Below are 25,350 nucleotides of genomic sequence, written 5' to 3'. Positions count from 1 at the left end.
CAATGGTCCCAAAAATGTCAAGTGTCCGAAGTGTCCGCCATAATGTCGCAGTACCGAAAATACCGCCGCCATTACTAGTAAAAAAAAAATATTAATAAAAATGCCATAAAACTATCCCCTATTTTGTAAACGCTATAACTTTTGCGCAAACCAATCAATAAACGTTTATTGCGATTTTTCTTTTTTTTTTTACGAAAAATATGTAGAAGAATACGTATCGGCCTAAATTGAGGAAATTTTTTTTTTTTTTAATATATTTTTGGTGGATATTTATTATAGCAAAAAGTTAAAAATATTCTTTTTTTTTCAAAATTGTCGCTCTATTTTTGTTTATAGCGCAAAAACGAAAAATCGCAGAGGTGATCAAATAAAACCAAAAGAAAGCTCTATTTGTGGGGAAAAAAGGACGCCAATTTTGTTTGGGAGCCACGTCGCACGACCGCGCAATTGTCAGTTAAAGCGACGCAGTGCCAAATCGCAAAAAGTGCTCTGGTCTTTGACCAGCAATATTATCCGGGGGTTAAGTGGTTAATTTCCAACTTTCAGTTTATTAATGTGTCCCTGATAAAGGGGCATCGTGCTGGGAGATGTCAATGAACAGATTTTGGATGGGAAGGGGTTAATTATTACTTTCCATTTCCATTTTAAGCACTTGGGCTCTCAAAACCGGGAAATGATTGACGCCGCATGAGGCAGTTTTCTGTCGCCCTTTCAGCTTTTTGCAATCATATTTTTAGCCAAAATTACTACATATAAAATTGCTGCCTATACACGTGTCCATTTTGGAAGCTTTTGAAAACACCACAGTGCCAACCAAAACATACCTTCCATCAATTTCTATCTCATTTATGTTACTCAAAAGCAGAAAATAGTAAGTGACAGGTCAATTCTATGCCGTCATTTTTGATCTGAAGCTGTTTTTCATTTTAACATGATTAATATCGAAGCAGAAGCGTTTTGAAAAAGTGACAACCATTGAGGGCCCCGACCTCCCCTTAAAATATGAGGGCTGTACTGAAAGTAATGTAAAAGTGGGCATAACTTTTTTTTTTATTGACTTAAAGTGGTTGTAAAGGTTTATTTTATTTATTTTAAATAACAAACATGTTATACATGCCTCCACTGTGCAGTTCCTTTTGCACAGTGGCCCCGATCCTCCTGTTATGGGGTCTCACGGCAGCTCTCCCAGCTCATCCCTGCAATAGCTAACCCCCTCTGGGAAGCTCTCTCCCGAGGGGGTTACCTTGCTGGCGTGCTCCCATGTCATACTGTCGTCGTCCAAAGACGCTTAGTGTATGACTCAGTCCCGCCCCCTGGCGGCTGCGTCATTCTATTTGATTGACAGAAGCGGGAGCCAATGGCTACGCTGCTATCAATCTTTTCAATCAACACAGAGACTCTGTGGAGAAGAGGACGCCGGGGGACGCACAGAGCAGGTGAACGGGCTCGGGTAAGTAAAACGGGGGGCTGGGAACCTTGATGTAAGGAGAGACTTTGATGGGGACCCTGATGTAAGGGGAGACTTTGATGGGGACCCTGATGTAAGGGGAGACTTTGATGGGAACCCTGATGTAAGGGAAGACTTTGATGGGAACCCTGATGTAAGGGAAGACTTTAATGGGGACCCTGATGTAAGGAGAGACTTTAATGGGGACCCTGATGTAAGGAGAGACTTTAATGGGAACCCTGATGTAAGGAGAGACTTTGATAGGAACCTTGATGTAAGGGGAGACTTTGCTGAGATACTTTGATGGGAACCCTGATGTAAGGAGAGACTTTGATGGGAACCCTGATGAAAGGCGAGGCTTTGATGGGAACCATGATGTAAGGAGAGACTTTGATGGGAACCCTGATGTAAGGAGAGACTTTGATGGCAACCCTGATGTAAGGGGAGACTTTGATAGGAACCTTGATGTAAGGGGAGACTTTGCTGAGATACTTTGATGGGAACCCTGATGTAAGGCGAGGCTTTGATGGGAACCCTGATGTAAGGAGAGACTTTGATGGGAACCCTGATGTAAGGAGAGACTTTGATGGGAACCCTGATGTAAGGGGAGACTTTGATAGGAACCTTGATGTAAGGGGAGACTTTGCTGAGATACTTTGATGGGAACCCTGATGTAAGGCGAGGCTTTGATGGGAACCCTGATGTAAGGAGAGACTTTGATGGGAACCCTGATGTAAGGCGAGGCTTTGATGGGAACCCTGATGTAAGGAGAGATTTTGATGGGAACCCTGATGTAAGGAGAGACTTTGATGGGAACCCTGATGTAAGGGGAGACTTTGATGGGAACCCTGATGTAAGGAGAGACTTTGATAGGAACCTTGATGTAAGGGGAGACTTTGCTGAGATAATTGATCGGAACCCTGATGTAAGGAGAGACTTAGATGGGAACCCTCATGTAAGGCGAGGCCTTGATGGGAACCCTGATGTAAGGAGAGACTTTGATGGGAACCCTGATGTAAGGGGAGACTTTGATGGGAACCCTGATGTAAGGGGAGACTTTGATGGGAACCCTGATGTAAGGGGAGACTTTGATGGGAACCATGATGTAAGGAGAGACTTTGATGGGAACCCTGATGTAAGGAGAGACTTTGATGGGAACCCTGATGTAAGGAGAGACTTTGATGGGAACCTTGATGTAAGTAGAGACTTTAATGGGGACCCTGATGTAAGAGGAGACTTTGATGGCAACCCTGATGTAAGGGAAGACTTTAATGGGGACCCTGATGTAAAGAGAGACTTTGAGGGGAACCCTGATGTAAGGAGAGACTTTGATAGGAACCTTGATGTAAGGGGAGACTTTGCTGAGACACTTTGATGGGAACCCTGATGTAAGGTGAGGCTTTGATGGGAACCCTGATGTAAGGAGAGACTTTGATGGGAACCCTGATGTAAGGAGAGACTTTGATGGGAACCCTGATGTAAGGAGAGACTTTGATGGGAACCCTGATGTAAGGAGAGACATTGATGGGAACCCTGATGTAAGGAGAGACTTTGATGGGAACCTTGATGTAAGTAGAGACTTTAATGGGGACCCTGATGTAAGAGGAGACTTTGATGGGAACCCTGATGTAAGGGAAGACTTTAATGGGGACCCTGATGTAAAGAGAGACTTTGAGGGGAACCTTGATGTAAGGGGAGACTTTGCTGAGATACTTTGATGGGAACCCTGATGTAAGGTGAGGCTTTGATGGGAACCCCGATGTAAGGAGAGACTTTGATGGGAACCCTGATGTAAGGAGAGACTTTGATGGGAACCCTGATGTAAGAGGAGACTTTGATGGGAACCCTGATGTAAGGAGAGACTTTGATGGGAACCCTGATGTAAGGAGAGACTTTGATGGGAACCCTGACATGAGGGGGAACTCCGATGAGGACCCTGATGTAAAGGGGCACTGATAGAAACAATGATGTAAGGGGGACTCTGACAGGACTAAAGTAATATGAGGTTGGTAGGAAGGGATCCGAGCAACAGAAACCATACATATGTTGGACAGAAGGTGTCCAGTACCACATCTTGTTTCAATAATCGCAGAAAGAAACTACCCTAACCATAGAAAACTATTAGGACTTTGATGATACCACAAGTCAGTGTAACTAAAAGTAACACGTTTTTACAAATGTTAAAAGACCTATATTGTTTAAAATCAGAAATACATGTCACACCCTTGGTGAATATAAACCGGCCATCTCATGAGGTATAAAATGCTTGCTATTTCTTCAATGCGTTTCATGGGTCATAGGTCCGCTTGTGGAAAGTGATAGGAACCTTGATGTAAGGAGGACTCTGATGGGGGCTCTTATGGGGACCATGATGTAAGGAGGGCTCTGATGGGGGATCTTATGGGGACCATGATGTAAAGAGGGCTCAGCTTGGGGACCATGGTGCGTGGGAGTCTCTTATGGGGACCATTATGTAAGGGGGACTCAGTTGGGGGGTCCCTTATGGGGACCATGATTTAATGGGGGCTCTGATGGGGGGCTCTTATATGGGGACCAAGATGTATGGGGGCTCTTATGGGGATCATGATTTAAGGGGTGATCTGATGGGGGCTCATAAGGGGACCATGATGTTAGGGGAGCTCATATGTGGACCATGATGTTAGGGGAGCTCTTAGGGGAACGATGATGTAAAGGAGACTCTGATGGGGGGCGCTTATGGGGGCCATGAAGTATTCAGGGCTTTTATGGGCACAATGATGTAAGGGGGGCTCAGGTGGGGGCCCTTATGAGGACCATGATGTAAGGAAGACTCTGATGGGGGCTCTTATAGGGACCATGAAGTATTGGGGCTCTTTTGGGGGCTTTAATGGGCACAATGATGTAAGGGGGAGCTGATGGGGGCTCTTATGGGGACCATGATGTCATGGACCTTGGAGGGCTGGAGTGTTTCTACTTGAAATCCTAATACATGTATGTCAGATGATGGGACATTACTGACAGTTCATTGCAGGAGATACTGGACACATTACAAGTGGTTTAGTTGTCCTGACTAGGTCAATAGACAATGACCCTTCAATGCTTAGCTCAGGCTATTGAAATGCTAAGTGGAGCCGGCTTGTGAAATACCTTTTATTGTGTTCTGCAGGTTAATAGCGGTTGTCAGAGACGGGACGTCTCTAGGAGATAATTACCTCCACTAAATGACTTTTAGAATGTGTGTTTGAAGATGTATGTGTTTACGCTAAAAGACTTTGTATTGTTCTAAAGGTCAGAAGTCTCCTGTCAGGAGTATTGAATTAGCATGTTATATCTGAAGGAATGTAACCTCTCAGAGGTAGTAATTAAGTTCTGCTAAATAGACCGGGCTATTGTGTACATTGATTACCCCCTGGGGCTTCTGTCTCAATACACATAATAGTCTTTCTATCCAAGCTATTGGACCAATCCCTGTTGACTATTTCAAGTCCTCATTTGCATGATTAAGGAGGACCTGAGTGAGGACTGCATATACTTTACAATTGACCAATAGGAAAGCGGTTGTTGGGGGTGGGATGTTCCAAATTCTGTATAAAAGTGTGCTGTGTACTTGGAAATAAAGAGTCCTGTTTGAACTTACATACAGCCTGCCTGGTGTTTGTTCTTAATGGGTCTGAATGGCACATAGCTGTAGTTCGGATCCCGGACCCTGGGATGACAGGACCATCAGACGTTGCAATCTGCAAGCTGACTCAATAGTAGCAGAGGAGTGTCGGGAGAGCAGAATCGAGCTAGCACGGGTCTCGTCACAGGGGGGTCATATGGGGGCCATGATGTAAGGGATCCTTAGGTGAGGGGCTCTTATGGGGACCATGATGTAAGGGAGGCTCAGATGGGGGGCTCTTCTGGGGACCATGATTTAAGGGGGCTCCGATTTGGGTCCATGATGTAAGGGAGGCTCTGATAGGGGCTCCTATGGGGATCATGAAGTATTGGGCGCTCTTTTGTGGGCTTTTATGGGCACAATGATGTAAGGGGGACTCTGATGGGGATCCTAATGTAAGGAGGACTTTTATGGGGAGCCTAATATAAAGGGGACTTTGAAAGGGAACTTGATGCAAGAGGGGGGCTCTGATGGGTTTTATTTATTTATTTTTTGGCTGCTAATAATTTTTAAATATACTATTTGTCCCTCTGAAAAGTTTGGAGACCCCGTCAAACGATTGATTTTCATGGCTTCGCACATTATCCTAAGATAATGCCCCTTTGGTTCTTGGTCATACAGTACAGCAGTGGTTCTCAACCCTGTCCTCAAGTCCCCCCAACAGTCCATGTTTGCAGGTTTTCCTTTATCTTGCACAGCTGCTTTAAATCAGAGTCAATTCGCTGGATTCAGGAAGAAGTGCCTAACGTTAGGCAGGCGTAGCGTATCTCATATACGCTACGCCGCCGTGAGTTAGAGAGGCAAGTGCTGTATTCACAAAGCACTTGAGTCCTAAGTTACGGCAGCGTAGCGTAAATGGGCCAGCGTAGGCACGCCTAATTCAAATAGTGAAGAGGGGGGCGTTTTTTATGTAAATAAAGCATGACCCCACGTAAATGACGTTTTCAACGAATGGCGCATGCGCCGTCCGTGGACGTATCCCAGTGCGCATGCTCCAAATTACGCCGCAAAGACTTATTGGTTTCGACGTGAATGTAAATTACGCCCAGCCCCATTCACGAACGGCTTACGCAAGCGACTTAAAAATTGTAAAATTCGACGCGGTTCCGACGTCCATACTTAACATTGGCTGCGCCATCTTTTTGGTGGAATATCTTTAGGCCTGAAAACGTCTTACGTAAACGGCGTATCTTTACTGCGACGGGCAAGCGTACGTTCGTGAATAGGCGTATCTCGCTGATTTACGCCTTCTAGGCGTAAATCAGCGTACACGTCCCTAGCGGCCTGCGGAAATAGACAGCTAAGATACGACGGCGCCGGCGGTCGTATCTTAGCTAGATTTAAGTGTTTCTCAATTTGAAAATACACTTAAATATATGACGGCGCAGATTCAGAGTTACGCCGGCGTAACTCTACCTGAATCTGGCTAAATGTCTTGGTATTTTGGACAACTATTTTATCCAAGAGAAACTCCCAAAACATGGCCTGTTGGGGGTACTTGAGTACAGGGTTGAGAACCACTGCAGTAAGTCTAAACTTTTATTTTTGGATCTTTGATGGAAGGCGAAGACCTGCCAACACCTTCCATTTTAAGAACTTGCTACAATGTAAAACATAAAAACATTGGCCCAGATTCAGGTAGATCCGCGCAATATTTGCGTGGGCAAAGGGCAACGATTTTTGCTCTGCGCCCACGCAAATATTTCGATTTGCCTGCGATTCACGGAGCAGTAGCTCCGTAAATTGCGCGGGCGCTATGCTAATTAGCCCGGCGTAAGGGCGCCTAATGTAAATGATCCCGCCGGGGGCGGGAATCATTTAAATTAGGCGCGCTCCCGCGCCGAGCGAACAGCGCATGCTCCGTCGGGAAACTTTCCCGACGTGCATTGCGGCAAATGACGTCGCAAGGACGTCATTTGCTTCTAAGTGAACGTGAATGGCGTCCAGCGCCATTCACGAATCACTTACGTAAACGACGTGAAATTTAAATTTCACGAGCGGGAAGGGCGGCTATACTTTAGCATTGGCTGCCCCTACTATTAGCAGGAGCAACCTTGCGCTAAAGTCGCCATACGGAAACTCCGTACCTTGCGTGCGCAGGGCCCGCGCAACTTTTGTGAATCGGTGGTAGTATGCAATTTGCATACTATACGCCGATCACAATGGCCGCGCCCCCTAGCGGCCAATGCAAGAATGCAGCCTGAGATATGAAGGCATAAGGAGGCTTATGTCTGTCATATTCTAGGCTGCAGTCCGCGTAGCGATGTTCCTGAATCAGGGGCATTCGCTACGCGGGAGCAAAACAGCTATTGCGCCGCGCAACCTATGGTTGCGCGGGCGCAATAGCTTCTTGAATCTGGGCCATTTTTTTTAAAGGTGTTCTGGGAACTTATTAAAATTTCCCATTCAAAAAAAATAAATAGTGCAGTCCCCGTGGACCTGTGAATGCTGTCGGCGATATTAATATCTACGGAGCGGCGCTCTGCTCTGTACACACCGCACTTCTCTAATTGCCGATTACATCAACCTTTTCCTGTATTTTGGGACTTGGGTGAATGATCGTCACCCCGCCCTCCCCCCATCCCAGTTTGCTTTTCATTTTTTTTCTTTTTCTTTAATAAAGTCATTTCAGATTTCCTGTTTACAGCAAGCCTCTAAAAAAGAGAGCCGATCCGTCACGGTGACAGCGGCTTTAATTAAAACCCCCAAATATACATTTACACTCAAATATATCAAGACGTCTGACGCCTGCAATGCTGCTTTTAATGGGGTAGCTGAATTTTCCATTACTTCCTCTGAGTTAATGTCCTTTAAAGTTTGTCAGTCGGAGATGATCATTTAGACTCTAATGTTCCCGAATTTTACAAGTTAAACAAACTTTTTATGCTGTGTATGTTCTGATCTGAACTGATCTGAACTCCAGCCTTCAGTCTTGAAGTTGTACCGACTCCTCTCCTGGACTGAACTGACTTACTCCAGATACGCCGTCGTAACTCTGAGTTTTTAGGTGTCGCATCTATGCGCCTGATTATTAGAATCAGTTACGCATAGATTTGTATTAGATCTGACGATAAGTCTCTTACGCCGTCGTATCTAAGTTGCATATTTACGCTGGCCGCTAGGTGGCGTTTCCGTATATTTACGCGTCGAATATGGTAATGAGCTAGATACGCCGATTCTCAAACGTACGTGCGGCCGGCGCATTTTTTTTACGTCGTTTGCGTGAGGCTTTTTTCGGCGTATAGTTACCCCTGCTTTATGAGGCGTACTAATGTTAGGTATGGACGTCGGAACAGCGTAAAATTTTTCACGTTTTACGTCGTTTGCGTAAGTCGTCCGTGAATGGGGCTGGACGTAAGTTACGTTCACGTCGACTAGGCATTGAGCGGGCGCAATTTAATTAAAAAAATCGTCGTGATACTGAACATGCGCGCGAATGCGCCGTTCATTAAAAACGTCAATCACATCGGGTCACAATTCATTAACATAAAACACGCCCACACTAGCCTAGTTTGAATTACGCGGGCTTACGCCGTATCAGATACACTACGCCGCTGTAACTTGGAGCGGAAATTGTTTCTGAATACGGGACCTGCCGCTCTAAGTTACGGCGGCGTAGTGTATCTGAGATACGCTACGCCCGCCTAAAGATAGGCGTTTTTTAGTGAATCTGGGCCAGTGAGCTTCACACAATGTGCATTAGAACATGGGCGTCCGGTGAAATTTTTTCAGGTGGGGGCGCTTCCGCAGCAGTGATACACATTTAACCCTTCAAATGCTAGCAGGGGTTAAAAGCTCCCCGCTAGCGGCCGAATAGCGCAGCTAAAACGATGGTAAAGCGGCGCTTTACCGATAACATGGCGAGTTGGCAGTGTGAAATTGTTCTTGAGATAATTCAGCTTCACTCCATGCCCATATAAATATAGCCTAGAGAATGTACAGACCCCCGTTCAGCACAGACCCCCCCCCCCCTTCAGCACAGACCCCTCTTCAGCACAGCCCCCCCATTCCGCACAGACCCCTCCATTCAGCACAGACCCCCCTTCAGCACAGACGGACCTCCCCTCCCCCCATCCCATTCAGTACCTCAGATCAGCCATCAGCACGGCTGGGACACAGCAGGTTCCCTCCCCCTGTGTACACATAAACACTGGAGGGGGAGGCGGCTTCACTCTGCTCGCTGTGTCTGTGTGACATCCGGCCCGGGACTGCTCAGACAGCCCGCGGCCGCGAGACTCTTCAACACCTCGATTTTCCAGGGGGGAGGGTCAATTGCCCCCCCCCCCCCTTGCCCTATGGAGTGGACACCCATGCATTAGAAGCTGTAATCGGTTAGATGGAGCCTGCCTCATTGCCAGGCTGGAGGACATCCAGCATCATCCAGGCTTTCCTCCTCAGCCTGACTATAATTGAAATTAGTTACTTGCTCTTTGTTACACCCAGCGGGGATCTGGCTCCCGACATTTGTTTTGTGGTTATGGTGTTAATGGTGGGCTGTTGTTACAGGTTATCACACATCTGTATTTGGAGTGTACAGCGACTGTCTTCTTGACAACCTCCCGGGACTGAAGAATAACGGATGTACAGTGGACGTGATCCCGGCTCTGCCCCGGCTACAGATCAGCACCTCCCTCCCCAGGTGAGCCCTGCATGCTCCAGGTGCATGTCCCTCTATAGTGTGTACTTGTCCGGAGCACAAAGTGTCATTTCTATCTGCTACCTCTATGCGCAGCATGAATTACTTTTGCATTTAAATTTTCCTGACACCGAGAGATCTCCGGCACACAGCCTGTGATTGACAGCCTCATCTCTATTCTTGTGTGCTGTGTGACGCGGGGTATGTCCTTTTCCTCCAATCAGCTCTGTAGATAGCAACTTCTTTCTGATTTCTGAAAGCTCAGACAAGCTGTGTGAATTTTGCAATTTGAACAGCTGTAGAAAAGAGAGGGCACCTGTATCACATGAGCATTTTACTTGGTGTATATATAAGGGGTTCCATCCAGCTGCAAAGGAAGCAGACAGATGGGTACACTTGAAACAGCAAGACTTAAACCCCCCCCCCCCTTTGAGTTCAGCAGGCACTTCTAATGAATGGGCTCACGCTGCAACCGCCTCTCAAGTGTTGCAGTGCAGTGATGCAGCAATTTCCTGGTTAAAACTGGGTTCACACTGGTATGACATGACTTTGCCCTGCGATTTGAAGTCTAACTTCAGTGAACGGGGATCCGACTTGGATACCGACACGACATATTGATGAGGACAAGGGCCTCTTCCTGAAAACCCTGGCCCAGTGGTTTTCTGGGTCTGCGGGCGGGGAGCTTATCAGAATCTGGAATCCCCCTTTAACAAGGGGGTCCTCAGATTCCGCCCCCCCCCCCCTATATAAATGAGAATGCATGGTCCAGGAGGGGGTGGGGCGCTCGTTCCTCCCAACCCCCTTTCCTGACTTGCCGGGCTGCGTGCTCGGATAAGGGTCTGGTATGGATTCTGGGGGGACCCCACTCTGTGTTTTTTTTTTTTTTTTGGTGTGGGGGTTCTCCTTAAAATTCTTACCAGACCTCAAGGTCTGGTATGGTCTTGGACCCAGGGCAGGATTTGCTCTCCCTGCCGCCCCAAGGCCAGGTTCCGCAATGCACCCTCTCCCCGCCAACCAAACTACCCCCACCCCCCAAATCAACAGAGAATGGCAACCGGATGGCAGGGGCGGCACGGTTAGTTCAAATATTTTTTGTTTCTTTTATTTTTTTACTTTTTAACCACTTAAGCCCCAGACCTTTAGGCAGCTAAATGCCCAGGCCAGGTTTTGCGATTCGGCACTGCGTTGCTTTAACAGACAATTGTGCGGTTGTGCGACGTGGCTCCCAAACAAAATTGGCGTCCTTTTTTCCCCACAAATAGAGCTTTCTTTTGGTGGTATTTGATCACCTCTGCGGTTTTTATTTCTTTATCGTTACATCACGGGACACAGAGCGACATTCATTACTATATGGGTTATATGGAGTACCTTCAGGTGATGGACACTGGCAATCTCAAACAGGAAATGCCCCTCCCTATATAACCCCCTCCCATAGGAGGAGTACCTCAGTTTTTACGCCAGTGTCTTAGGTGTTGGTCATGGTTTAGCTTGCCTCCGCATCCTTGGGATTAGGTGAGCTAACCGGTTCTGTCCAAAGGCCTCAGCGCTAAAGTGGTCAGTAACCGGACCCCAAACCCTTGGGGTATAGCCCATAATGCTTTTCTTTTTAGAGAGCTGGACCCTGGGCCCAGAACTTAGAAACCTTTGGGTGCCTAATGTTTCTGTTGCCAGAGTGCTATATGGGCCCAGGACAGTGGATCCTTCATAGGAACCCAGGGCCTGAAGGTCTAGACATCCCCACGGAGATGGGGGAAGATTGGGCCTCTTGCTTGGCAAAGTCCTGCGGCATGGAGCAGGTAAGTGAGGGGAAAACTTGCGGAACTTGGTTCTTAGCAGGTTTTTTCTGGGGGGTCACAGGGGACATGCCTAAAGTTATGCGCTGCATCTGGCAAACTAGTCACATATCTTAATGATAGGATGGCTCTATGTGTATTTTTTCCCCATAAGAAGTGACCTCCCTTGTAGTGTTGGAAAAGCATTTGAGTAGGGCCTGTGTAATATAAAATGTATGTGTGTGTCAGAGAGCTATGCTTACCTGCAAGCCTCCAGGCGATGCTCCATCAGTCTTCCTCCTCAGAGCCTGCTAAGCAGGCAAAACGCTGACCTCCTCGTGGTTCCAGCTGGAGCAGAGAGGCTCCCTTCCCCCCAACCCCCCCCCCTATCGGCGGGCGCGCGCGTTCACGTGTTATAGGCGCAATTCGCGCCGTTTAGCTGAGGGGGGAAGGGCGGGTCAGTGGTTTAAGGAAGGGGCGGCCCTTCCTTTTTGTTCCAAACAGCATTCGATACATTGGAACTGGGGAGGAAAGACCAGAGCGGCAGCACGGGGCGCCGAGGACACACAGTGGCCAAAAAAGAATATTGCAGTCTTCAGAAGACTGTTTTCAAGCCTAGAAATAGGCTGTTTCTTTCCATCTCATAGTTTTTCTTGCAATACTACTCAGGGGGACAGAATGATTTTTCTTTCCTGGATTTGAAAAAAAAAAAAAAAAAAGATGCCGCTGCTTTCCCCTCAGGGAGCCTTGGGGCCATCGGGATCTGGGGCTGGAGCTGGCGTGGGTCAGTCCAACCCTAAGATGGTCACGGACGAGGTATTACTCACCTCTTTAAGAGAGATGGAGAAAAGAATGGGAAAAATGATAGCCACAGCTATGCGGGGCAGTAAACGGATTAGATCTCCGTCGCCCGAGCGTGGACCCTCAGAAGAGGAGGTCCTTTCCTCAGGGGAATTGGACGATCTCTTGGACAAGGACCAAGTAGGTTCAGGGATCGAAGATCCGGATACAGAGGAGTCTGGAGCAGTCTCCCAAGGGGAGGGCTGGTGGATTCAAGCCTTAACGGACTTGGTCCATAATGCATTCAACTTGCCAGTACCAGATCTCCAGGTATCGACGGTTTCAGCTTTGGGCTCACTGAGGGCGCCTCAAAGCAATGCAGTGTTTCCGATCCACCCTCTATTAGAGGGAGTTTTGTTCCAAGATTGGAACAAGCCAGATAAAATCTTCTTACCACCTAAAAGATTCTCTGCCCTATATCCTATGGAAGATAAATTTTCCAAGAAATGGGCTACTCCTGCAGTGGACGCAGCCATCTCATGTGTTAACAAGTCGTTAACATGCCCTGTAGAAAACATACAGGTATTCACGGATCCAGTTGATAAACGCTTGGAAGCACTACTTAAGAACTCCTTCACTACGGCAGGGGCAGTAGTACAGCCAGCGGTGGCTGCGATTGGGGTTGCTCAAGCATTATCGGATCAAGTTAAGCAGATGCTTAAACTTATTCCTGCCCAGCAGGCAGAAGAATTTTCGGATGTCCCTAGGGCCATATGTTTTACAGTAGACGCAATTAAGGATTCTATCCAGCAAGCGTCACGTTTATCGTTTTCCCTTATCCATATGAGAAGACTCTTATGGTTAAAGAGCTGGGAGGCCGAGCCCCCATGCAAGAAGCTCCTGGTAGGGTTTCCCTTCTATGGAGGACGACTCTTCGGAGAAGACCTAGATAAATACATTCAGACCATTTCAAACGGCAAAAGTACTCTCTTGCCAACTAAGAAGAAGTTTCAGGGGCCTGCGTTTAAACGACAGTACTCCCCTGGGCAGGGGCCCTCTAATGCCAAACAGTATCGACGGCCTCCTGCGAAAGCAAACTTCGGCTTCAACAGCAAGTCTCAAGGACAGGCTGCTAGAGGCAGAAAGCAGTGGTTTCGCAAACCAGCAAAACCAGCCCCCAAGCCCTTATGAAGGGGCGCCCCCACCCACGAAGGTGGGGGGAAGGCTGCGACTCTTTTCAGAGGTTTGGGAAGCCAGCATTCCCGACGAGTGGGTACGGTCTTCCGTGGCCACGGGCTACAAATTAGATTTCCTAAAGTTTCCTCCTCCTCATTTCCAGGAGTCGAGGATTCCAAACGATCCGGAGAAAGGAGCCGCATTAATGTCGGCATTAAATCATCTACTTTCCCAGGAAGTAATAGTAGAGGTACCAGTCCTGGAACAGGGACTAGGTTTCTACTCCAACCTATTCATCATCCCGAAGTCCAATGGAGATGTCAGGCCAATTTTGGACCTAAAGATGGTAAATGTATACCTAAAGATCCGCTCATTTCGGATGGAATCCGTGCGGTCAGCAGCTGCCACACTCCAAAAGGACGACTTCATGGCGTCCATAGACATAAAGGATGCCTACCTTCATGTTCCAATTTATCAGCCACATCAAAAATATCTACGCTTCATGGTGGCTTCGCGTCACTTCCAATTCGTGGCGCTTCCCTTCGGGTTGGCTACGGCCCCCCGGGTGTTCACGAAGGTCCTAGCTCCAATCCTAGCCAAACTAAGGATCCAAGGGGTCACGATCCTAGCATACCCGGACGACCTCCTAGTCATAGATCACTCGTCTCCCGGCTTGGAGCGAGCAGTGGCCCTCACGGTCCAATACCTCGAGAAGTTCGGCTGGGTCCTAAATCGAGAAAAGTCAGCTTTCCTGCCCAAAAGGCAGTTGGAATATCTCGGCATGAGATTAGACACAGAACAACAAAGAGTGTTTCTACCTCTGAGGAAGGTCAAAGCCATCAAGGAATTAATCCTACTGGTTCTAAGAAAAAAGGAACCGACTATTCGCCTATGTATGAGGTTACTAGGCAAGATGGTGGCCACATTCGAGGCGGCACCATATGCCCAGAGTCACACTCGCATCCTGCAGGCAGCCATCCTGTCAGCATGGAGCAGAAGGCCACAGGCCTTGGATATCCCGTTGCCGCTCTCATCAAGAGTCCGACAAAGTCTGTGTTGGTGGTTAGACCCTCAGAACCTACTGAAGGGGAGATCTTTCAGCCCAGTGGCTTGGAAGATAGTGACCACAGACGCCAGCCTGACAGGCTGGGGAGCAATTTTGGATGGTTGCACTCGCCAAGGTACTTGGGCAAAGCTAGAGGAGCAGTTGCCCATCAACATCTTGGAGCTCAGAGCTGCTCGACTAGCCCTCAGGGCTTGGACGTCAAAATTGCAGGGGTTCCCGGTGAGAATTCAATCAGACAATGCCACGGCTGTGGCATACATAAATCACCAAGGGGGAACCAGGAGTCAAGCCGCTCAGAGAGAGGTGAGCTTGATTCTCCTATGGGCAGAGGCTCATGTGCCCTGCATATCGGCAATATTCATTCCCGGAGTGGACAACTTTCAGGCGGACTTCTTAAGCCGCCAGACTCTATGGCCGGGGGAATGGTCTCTGCATCCACAAATCTTTCAAGCACTCTGCCAAAGATGGGGAGTGCCGGACGTGGATGTCATGGCATCGAGACTCAACAAGAAGCTAGACAGGTTCATGTCCCGCTCAAGGGATCCGATGGCCTGCGGAACCGATGCGCTGGTTTGCCCTTGGCATCAGTTCAAACTTCTTTATGCGTTTCCCCCGCTTCAGTTACTACCCCGCCTGCTGCGCAGGATCAGGGTGGAGCACATACCAGTCATCCTGGTAGCTCCAGCATGGCCCAGAAGGGCATGGTACTCACTAATCTTAAGGATGGTAGTGGGAGACCCTTGGACTCTTCCTCTACGGCCAGACCTGCTATCGCAAGGTCCGATCCTCCACCCTGCCTTACGGCATCTAAATTTGACGGCCTGGAAGCTGAATCCCTGATTCTCAGGGGTAGAGGTCTGTCTCAGAAAGTAATCTCTACCCTAATCAGAGCCAGGAAACCGGTCTCTAGGGTGATTTATCACAGGGTCTGGAAGGCCTATGTAGGTTGGTGTGAGTCCAAGCTATGGCTTCCTCGCAAATTCACCATTGATAGAGTATTAAGTTTTCTCCAGCTAGGAGTGGATAAAGGATTGGCATTAAGCACAATCAAAGGACAGATTTCTGCTCTGTCAGTGTGGTTTCAGCGGCCGCTGGCCACCCACTCGCTGGTTAAGACCTTCCTTCAAGGGGTCTTACGTATTAAACCTCCAGTTAAATCCCCGCTTTGCCCGTGGGATTTAAACCTTGTTCTGTCAAGTTTACAGAAACAACCGTTTGAGCCGTTGGCTGAAATTCCTTTGGTTTTACTGACAAGGAAGTTAGTATTTTTGGTCGCCATAGTTTCCGCAAGAAGAGTATCGGAACTGGCGGCCTTATCCTGTAAGGAACCATATCTTATTTTTCAGAAGGACAGGGTCGTTCTCCGCCCTCATCCTTCCTTCCTACCGAAGGTTATATCCAGTTTTCATTTGAACCAGGATTTGGTATTACCATCCTTCTTCCCTAAACCTACTTCCAGAAAGGAAGGGTTGCTGCATACCTTGGATATCGTCAGGGCCATGAAGGCCTATCTTAAAGCTACAAAGAAGATCCGGAAAACAGATGTGCTGTTCATATTACCGGATGGGCCCAAGAAGGGGCAGGCAGCTGCAAAGTCCACCATTTCTAGGTGGATTAAGCAATTAATCACTCAGGCCTACGGCTTGAAAGGGTTGCCTCCTCCAGTATCATTAAAGGCTCATTCTACTAGGGCCATGGGCGCCTCCTGGGCAGCACACCACCAGATCTCTATGGCTCAGGTTTGCAAGGCGGCAACCTGGTCTTCTGTCCACACGTTTACAAAATTCTACCAGTTGGACGTAAGAAGGAATTCTGATACAGCCTTTGGGCAGGCAGTGCTGCAGGCTGCAGTTTGAGACCCTCGGATTCCGGGGGCTCCTCTTTTTTGAGTTAAATTTAAAATTTAAGATTATTTTTCTCAACTAAGTTGGATTTATTATGATTTGAGTATTCTCTAAATTAAATCCTTTTGTCTTGGAGATGTTCTCCCTCCCCTCATTGTAAGCATTGCTTTGGGACATCCCATATAGTAATGAATGCCGCTCTGTGTCCCGTGATGTAACGATAAAGAAAAAGAGATTTTTAATACAGCTTACCTGTAAAATCTTTTTCTTGGAGTACATCACGGGACACAGAGCTCCCACCCCTCTTATGGGGACCATTTTGGGAGGCATACTGCTTGCTACAAAACTGAGGTACTCCTCCTATGGGAGGGGGTTATATAGGGAGGGGCATTTCCTGTTTGAGATTGCCAGTGTCCATCACCTGAAGGTACTCCATATAACCCATATAGTAATGAATGTCGCTCTGTGTCCCGTGATGTACTCCAAGAAAAGGATTTTACAGGTAAGCTGTATTAAAAATCTCTTTTTTTTGCGCTATAAACGTCAATTTTGAAAAAAATTCAATATTTTTTACTTTTTGCTATAATAAATATCCCCTAAAAACATATATAAAAATATTTTTTTTCCTCAGTTTAGGCCGATACGTATTCTTCTACCTATTTTTGGTAAAAAAAATCGCAATAGGCGTTTATTGATTGGTTTGCGCAAAATGTATAGCGTTTACAAAATAGGGGATAGTTTTATTGCATTTTTATTAATTTTTTTTTTTTTACTACTAATGGCGGCGATCAGCGATTTTTTTCGTGACTGTGACATTATGGCGGACACTTTGGCCAATTTTGACACATTTTTGGGACCATTGTTATTTTCACAGCAAAAAATGCATTTAAATTGCATTGTTTATTGTGAAAATGACAGTTGCAGTTTGGGAGTTAACCACAGGGGGCGCTGTAGGAGTTAGTGTTCACTTAGTGTGTGTTTACAACTGTAGGGGGGTGTGGCTGTAGGACTGACATCATCGATCGAGTCTCCCTATATAAGGGATCACTTGATCGATGCGCCGCCATAGTGAAGCACGGGGAAGCCGTGTTTACATACGGCTCACCCCGTTCTTCAGCTCCGGGGAGCGATCGCGATGGAACGGCTATAAACGAATAGCCGCGCCGTCGTCCCGGATCGCTCCCCGAGGGAATCCGACCGCCGCATGTAGCGGGGGGGGGGGGGGTCCCGATCGGCTAGAAGGCACCCGCTAGAAGGCAAGGAAGTACATGTACGCCCATTTGCCTGTACGTGCCATTCTGTGGACGTAAATATACATGCGGCGGTCGGGAAGTGGTTAATCACTTTTTTTATTTTATTAATTTAATTATTATTTCTTAGTATTTCCCCCACACTACATTTAGTCCTGCTAGAAAGCAACTTACCGCCATTAACTGTATGTTCCGGGCGTCGGGGGACTCCATGCTGCTGCCGCCCCTGGCACCCTGCCGCCCCCGAGGCCTGGCCTTGGTGGCCTTGTGGGAAATCCGGGCCTGCTTGGACCATATATATTTTGGCGTGAGTTTTCCCTTCAAGATCATCAGAGCACACGTCGCATTCCAAACTCTGATCAGCTAAGACGACGATCTGATTTTGATCCGACTTTAACGATATTCAATGGGCAGAAAGTAGGGTCAAAGTCGGACCAAAGTAGTACCTTTTTCAAAGACCGACTTGTGTCGGACCAGTTTAGACGGCTCTAATAGGCAATCATTGATTTACACACGTCATGAGCTCCCAATGTCGGAGCGTTTGTTGTACCAGTGTGAACCCGGCCTGAAACAGGAGGTGATGAGGCAACATATTATTACATGAGAGTGGAACCAGGGAAGGTAAAATATATGCTAAACTTCGGATACAGCTTCAATTTTAACCACTTGCTGGCCTGCCGCCATCATATGGCACGATCCTGCAAACCGTCGTAGCTGTACGTCGGTCCCTTTAAGCGGGATTGTGGGCACGCACGCGCCCGCTGCACTGCGGGGGTGCCAAAGCTCGTGACCGGCAGTCGCGATGACCAGAGGCCACGAGAGATCACGGGCACGAGAGGCAGAACCAGGACGTGTGTTTGTGTGTAAACACACACAGCCCTGTTCTGTGAGGAGAGGAAATGCAGATCGTGAGTTCCTACAAGCTAGGAACCACGAGCCGTCATCTCCTAGAGTGAGTCCCCTCCCCCCACAGTTAGAACACAAACTAGGGAACACAGTTACTCACTTGATCGTAACCCCTAATGTCAACCCCTTCCCTGCCAGTGACATTTACACAGTATACAGTGCATTTTTATAGCACTTATCGCTGTATAAATGTCAATAATCCCAACAAAGTGTCAAAAGTGTTCGATCTGTCTGTCTGTCTTTGGAACCGGCTCCCTCATCAGCTCCGAGCATCCTCCTCCGTGATGGCCTTCCGTAAGGGCTTGAAAACATTGCTTTTTTCACAAGCCTACGGATAGACACTTGGCCATCCAACTCTTAGCAGGACGCTGCCTTTTTTCCAGGCTGCGGTCCATGGTCAGGGAGTAGGGATAGGATTTTTGTGTCCTGCCCCCCCCCTTCTTTCTATACTTCTGTTTACTTCTTGCTTGTTCCCCTTTCTTACTTAGATGTCCTAGTTTCTTCTTTTTGCTCCTGGGAACTGGATACCCCCAGCTTGTTGGTAAGCGCTTAGACGCGAGTTTCACAACTCGCATTCGGCGCTCTATAAGCATTTATTCCAATCCAATCCAACAATGTCGCAGTATTGCTAAAAATTGCTGATCACCGCAATTACCAGTAAAAAAAAAATAATAATAATAAAAATGCCATAAATCTTTCCCATAGTTTGTAGACGCTATAACTTTTGCGCAGACCAATAAATAAACGCTTATTGCATTATTTTTTTTTTTTTACTAAAAATGTGTAGAAGAATACATATCTGCCTAAACTGATAAAGAAATAAAAAGATTTTTTGGGGGATATATTATAGCAAAAAGTAAAATATATTTGGCCAGATTCAGGTACGGCGGCTTAAAGTTGTGCGGGCGTAGCGTATGTAATTTACGTTACGTCGCCGTAAGTTAGAGAGGCAAGTGCTGTATTCAAAAAGCACTGGCGTCCTAAGTGACGGCGGCGTAGCGTAAATGTGCCGGCGTAAGCGCGCCTAATTCAAATTGTGAAGAGGTGGGCTTGTTTTATGTAAAAAAAAGCATGACCCCACGTAAATGACGTTTTGAACGAACGGCGCATGCGCCGTCCGTGGACGTATCCCAGTGCGCATGCTCCAAATTACGCTGCAAAGACTTATTGGTTTCGACGTGAACGTAAATTACGGCCAGCCCCATTCACGGACGACTTGCGCAAACAACGTAAATATTTTAAAATTCGACGCGGTTCCGACGTCCATACTTAACATTGGCTGCGCCATCTTTTTGGTGGATTATCTTTACGCCTGAAAACGCCTTATGTAAACGGCGTATCTTTACTGCGACAGGCAAGCGTACATTCGTGAATAGGCGTATCTCGCTGATTTACGCATTCTAGGCGTAAATCAGCGTACACGCCCCTAGTGGCCAGCGTAAATAGACAGCTAAGATAAGACGGCGCTGGCAGGCTTATCTTAGCTACATTTAAGCGTATCTCAATTTGAGAATACACTTAAATATGCAACGGCGCAGATTCGGAGTTACGACGCCGTATCTACTGATACACCGGCGTATCTCTACCTGAATCTGGCTATATAACTTTTGCGCACACCAATCAATAAACACTTATTGCATTTTTTTTTTTTTTTTTACAAAAAATGTGTAGAAATATACATATCGGCCTAAACTGATAAAGAAATAAAAAAAAAAATTGGGGGATATATTATAGCAAAAAGTAAAATATATTGTTTTGTTTATTTTCAAATAGTCGATCTTTTTTTGTTTATAGCGCAAAAATAAAATCAAATACCACCAAAAGAAAGCTCTATTTGTGGGGGGAAAAAAAGGATGCAAATTTAGTTTTGGGTATAGCATTAAATGACTGCGCAATTGTCAGTTAAAGCAACGCAGTGCCAAATTGTAAAAAGCGGTCGCAATCGCGATAAAAATCGCAGATCACCGCTATTACTAAAAAAAAAAAATTTTAATAATAAAAATACCATAAATCTATCCCCTATTTTGTATATGCTATAACTTTTGCGCAAATCGTACAGTATACTCTTATTGCGATTTTTTTTTATTACCAAAAATATGTAGAAGAATACATATCGGCCTAAACTGAGGAAAAAAATCGTTTTTTTAAAAAAAAATTATTGGGGTTATTAATTATAGCAAAAAAGTACAAAATATTGTGTTTTTCTTTTTTCAAAATTGTTGCATTTTTTCTGTTTATAGCACAAAAAATAAAAAGCACGTTTGTTTGGGAGCCACGTCGCACGACCGCGCAATTATCAGTTAAAACGACGCAGTGCCAAATCAAAAAAAATTACCCGGTCATTGGGCAGCCAAATCTTCCAGGGGCTGAAGTGGTTAATAAATGGCTCTGATGTAAATCAATTAGAAATGTGATTGGCACTGTATGTACTGACCTATATATTGGTACTTCTATCGCTCTAGGTCAGCTCATGCTTTGCAGCCGTCCAATGATGATGTGTCCGCCCACGTCTCTGTCCAGCTCTACAACGGGGAGACGCAGAAGGTCCTCATAAAACTAGAGAACATTGGAACCGAGCCGCTGGAGACACTGGAGGTCTCCTCCAAGATTATCAATAATAAAGGTAGGTTTGATAAAGACAACTGTCTTCTGTTTGCCATTCCATTATCCAATGAGAGCGCTGTTACAGGCCACTGAGGTGCTCTCATTGGACAATGAAAAGACAGTAATTAGCCCTTGGGGAGTATCTCGCCAAATTTGAAATTCCTGTTGCGGAGGATGACAAAAAAATTGGTTTGTATCTTAGTGCAGACGTCTGGGAAAATCAGTGAGGAGTAAAGTGAGAGGATGGAGATGCAGGAGACAAATGTGCAGATTAACCACTTCAATACCAGCACTTTCACCCACTTTCAGCTTTCAGTACCGTACCCATATGACATTTTTATAAAAAAAAAAAAGATTGTACACAGATAAAGCTCCCTTTTGATGGTATTTAATCTCCACTTTTTTTTTTTCTCAAAAATTGAAAAAATTGAAAACATTTTTTTCTTCGTACCTAATATAAAATCATGCAAATAAGTAATTTCTTAAATTATGTGCGCTAATGAGGCTGCACCGATGGGCACTGAAGAGGCTGCACTGACATGCGCTAATGAGGCTTCAATGATGGGCACTGAAGAGGCTGCACTGACATGTGCTAATGAGGCTGCACTGATGAACACTGATGAGGCAACACTGATGAGGATGCACTCATGAAGAAATAGGAACTGATCAGGGTGCACTGAGGAGCCACCACTGATGGGCCCTGTTCGGTGGCACTGATAGGGCTGCAGTTATAATCAAGGCACTGATGATCGTTGTCCTGATTATCAGTGTAAGTGTGTGCTGTCATATGATTGTCTGTTATTGACTTGCACAGTGACAGCACTGAGGAAAGGAAATTCCGATAACCGACATTTTGTTTATATGGAACAAGCTGTGATTGGACACAGCTTATCACATGGTAAAATCCCATTGTGATTGGCTCTTTACCTTGATCTGTAAACAGTTGTGTCTGAAGGTCACAGAGATCAGAGTGCCCCCGATGCGTGCCTTGGGGGTGTGCAGGGGGCAGGGATCTAGGAGGATGTCAATAGATGCCCTCCCAGAACTGGAAGACTCTACTGTAGCCATCTTTCTAAAGCGCCGGTTGGCAAGTGGTTAAGGGAGGTGAAGGGTTAATATACATACATGTTACATACAGAGACAGGCTGGAGGTCAGATGTGTATGAAGAAAGGGGTTGTTAAAGTGTTGCTACTGCTGATCCATTTGTTTTCTAGCCATAACTTGTAATTGGAAGTATCGTGTAATTGCTGTGTTTGGTTAAAGAAGAACTATATGGAAACGTTTTTGTTTTCATTTTGGATAGAGTAAGGAAGGGTTGTAACCCTTGTGTCCCATTGCAGAGATTTCACTTCCTGTCCCATAGCCAAACTAATGCTGGCCATACACTCCACGATAAATTGTTGGAACGAACTTTCGAAAAACGAACGTTCGGTCATGAGCGCAAATGATAGTGCCATCATGTAATAACCGATAACTCTTTCAGTGAACATAAATAAATACCTAGTGCAGAAAGTTTGGACGGGAAACACATTAACCTTCCGATTTATCGTTCGTTCGGCAGAAAATTTCCAAACTTGTCCTTCGTTTTTTGGGCTTAAAAACGTCCCAACAATTTTCGATTTTGTGCCCATTAACTGTTCAAAAAACGAAAGATCTTTCCGAACGACCGAATTTCGGTCGAATTTTCATATAGTTTATGGCCAGCATAAGTGAGAGGAAAATCTCTGCAAATTAAAGCGGTTGTAAACCCGCGATTCATTTTTTTTTTTCACCTGAAAGGAAAAGCCATAATGAGCTAGTATGCACCGCATATTAGCTCATTATGAAATACTTACCTTGGGATGAGGTAAAAAGAGAACTTACCTGGTCCACGCCGAGCGAGATGTCATCTTGACTCGGCGTGTCTTCCGGGTATCGCCGCTCCAGCGCTGTGATTGGCTGGAGCGGTGATGACGTCACTCCCGTGCATGCGCGCGGGAGACTTCAATTCGGCAAGGTCCGGCGGCTGCCAGGCCTTTAGCCGAGGATCCCCGCTGCAATCAGCGGCGCATTGCGGGGGAAATATCTCCTAAACCGTACAGGTTTAGGAGATATTCTTTATACCTACAGGTAAGCCTTATTATAGGCTTACCTGTAGGTAAAAGTCATAAAGTGGGGTTTACAACCACTTTAAGGGAATTCCTTGGAGACCCCCATGTCACCAGAACTAGTGTTCCCATTGGAAGATTTCCCCTCTATTGATTATCTGGGGACAACCCAAAATTTGGGATTTTCTTTTACTTTCACTTTAAAGTATAAAAGTAAACAGGACAAATAGAGAGGGTAGATCTTCCTAATGGGGACACAGAAAACAATAATAACTGACAAGCCTTCTAATCCCTCTCCACTCTATCCAAAACGTATAAAAAAAAGTTTTGCCTTAGGCTTCGTACACACGATCGGTCCATCCGATGAGAACGGTCCGAAGGAACCTGACTGATGGTCCGTCGCGCCTACACACCATTGGTTAAAAAAACGATTGTGTCAAAACGCAGTGATGTAAAACACAACGACGTGCTGAAAAAAACGAAGTTTAATGCTTCGAAGCATGCGTCGACTCGATTCTGAGCATGCGCGGGTTTTTAACATACTGCTTTTGCATACTAACGATTGGTTTTGACCTATCGGTTACCAGTCCATCGGTTAAATTTTAAAGCAAGTTCTAATTTTTTTGACCGAAGGTTAACTGACCGATGGGGCCCACACACGATCGGTTTGGACCGATGAAAACGGTCCTTCAATCCGTTTTCATCGGTTTTGACCGATCGTGTGTACGCGGCCTTAAAGTGGTTGTAAAGGTTCATTTTTGTTTTTTTTTAAATAACAAACATGTCATACTTACCTCCACTGTGCAGTTGGTTTTGCACAGAGTGGCCCCGATCCTCTTGTTCTGGGGTCCCTCAGCGGCTCTCGCGGCTCCTCCCCACAATAGATAACCCCCTTTGGGTGCGCACCCGTGTCATACACTCGGCGTCCATAGCCGCCAAGTGTATGACTCAGCCCTGCCCCCCAGCGCCTGCGTCACTGGATTTGATTGACAGCAGCGGGAGCCAATGGCTGTGCTGTTATCAATCTATCCAATGAAGAGCCGAGAAGACGTGGGGAGAGCGACGCGGATTGTGCCCAAGGAAATTCGTGACTTAGGCAAGTAAAACAGGGGCTTTGGGGGGCCAGACCCTTTAAAGGGGTTGTAAAGGTAAAAAAATGTTTTCCTAAATAGCTTCCTTTACCTTAGTGCAGTCCTCCTTCACTTACCTCATCCTTCCATTTTGCTTTTAAATGTCCTTATTTCTTCTGAGAAATCCTCACTTCCTGTTCTTCTGTCTGTAACTCCACACAGTAATGCGAGGCTTTCTCCCTGGTGTGGAGTGTCGTGCTCGCCCCCTCCCTTGGACTACAGGAGAGTCAGGACGCTCTCTACGTTGCAGATAGAGAAAGGAGCTGTGTGTTGGTGGGCATCCTGACTCTCCTGTAGTCCAAGGGAGGGGGCGAGCATGACACTCCACACCAGGGAGAAAGCCTTGCATTACTGTGTGGAGTTACAGACAGAAGAACAGAAAGTGAGGATTTCTCAGAAGAAATAAGGACATTTAAAAGCAAAATGGAAGGATGAGGTAAGTGAAGGAGGACTGCACTGAGGTTAAGGAAGCTATTTAGGAAAAAAAATTGTACCTTTACAACCCCTTTAAGTCATACTAAAAGGCACAGAGTAAGGATGAGCTCTGGCGTGTTCGCATGGTACACGTGCAGAGCCCGCCAGGAAGTGAGCACGGCGCTGTGCTAATCACAGCCAGGGAGACATTGTGCCGATGCTCGGCTGCAGGGATCGTGAAATGTCTCCCTGGCTGTTATTAGCGCAGCGCCGTGCTCACTTCCTGGCGGGCTCTGCACGTGTTCTATGCGAACACGCCAGAGCTCATCCTTCGCACAGAGCCACTCAGATCATCTCAGTACACTGTGTCTGTGTAATGTCTAATAATGTCTCTGTACATACCGATTAGAAGGCACTCTGGGAGCCCAGTGTTGTTTTCTCAGAGTTTATAAACGTTGCTTGGGTAATGACAGTCCACTAATCTGCAATTTGTAAACATACTTTGGTATAAAATAGGTTAATTTTACCGTAGCGATTAGCTGAGGAGGGGGATCCCAGGCCGGAGTTCAGCTTCAGGATAACTGCGTGAGTCATACG

At 46.4% G+C, this 25,350-nt stretch overlaps 1 protein-coding gene across 1 annotated transcript in view; it reads left to right on the top strand.

Annotated features, from left to right (window-relative positions):
* The window catches only part of TRAPPC9 (trafficking protein particle complex subunit 9), an 806,634-nt gene that overhangs the window by 143,970 nt on the left and 637,314 nt on the right, over positions 1-25,350 (top strand). The window contains exons 14-15 of the mRNA XM_040355009.1: positions 9,594-9,726; positions 20,980-21,140. Of these exons, the coding sequence (XP_040210943.1) occupies positions 9,594-9,726; positions 20,980-21,140 (294 nt within the window). The remainder of the gene's footprint in view (positions 1-9,593; positions 9,727-20,979; positions 21,141-25,350) is intronic.

The sequence above is a fragment of the Rana temporaria genome, chromosome 5 (genome assembly GCF_905171775.1).
Source record: "Rana temporaria chromosome 5, aRanTem1.1, whole genome shotgun sequence".
NCBI lineage: Eukaryota > Metazoa > Chordata > Amphibia > Anura > Ranidae > Rana > Rana temporaria.
Note: the sequence above shows the minus strand (reverse complement) of the source record. Positions and strands in the feature narration are given on the sequence as shown.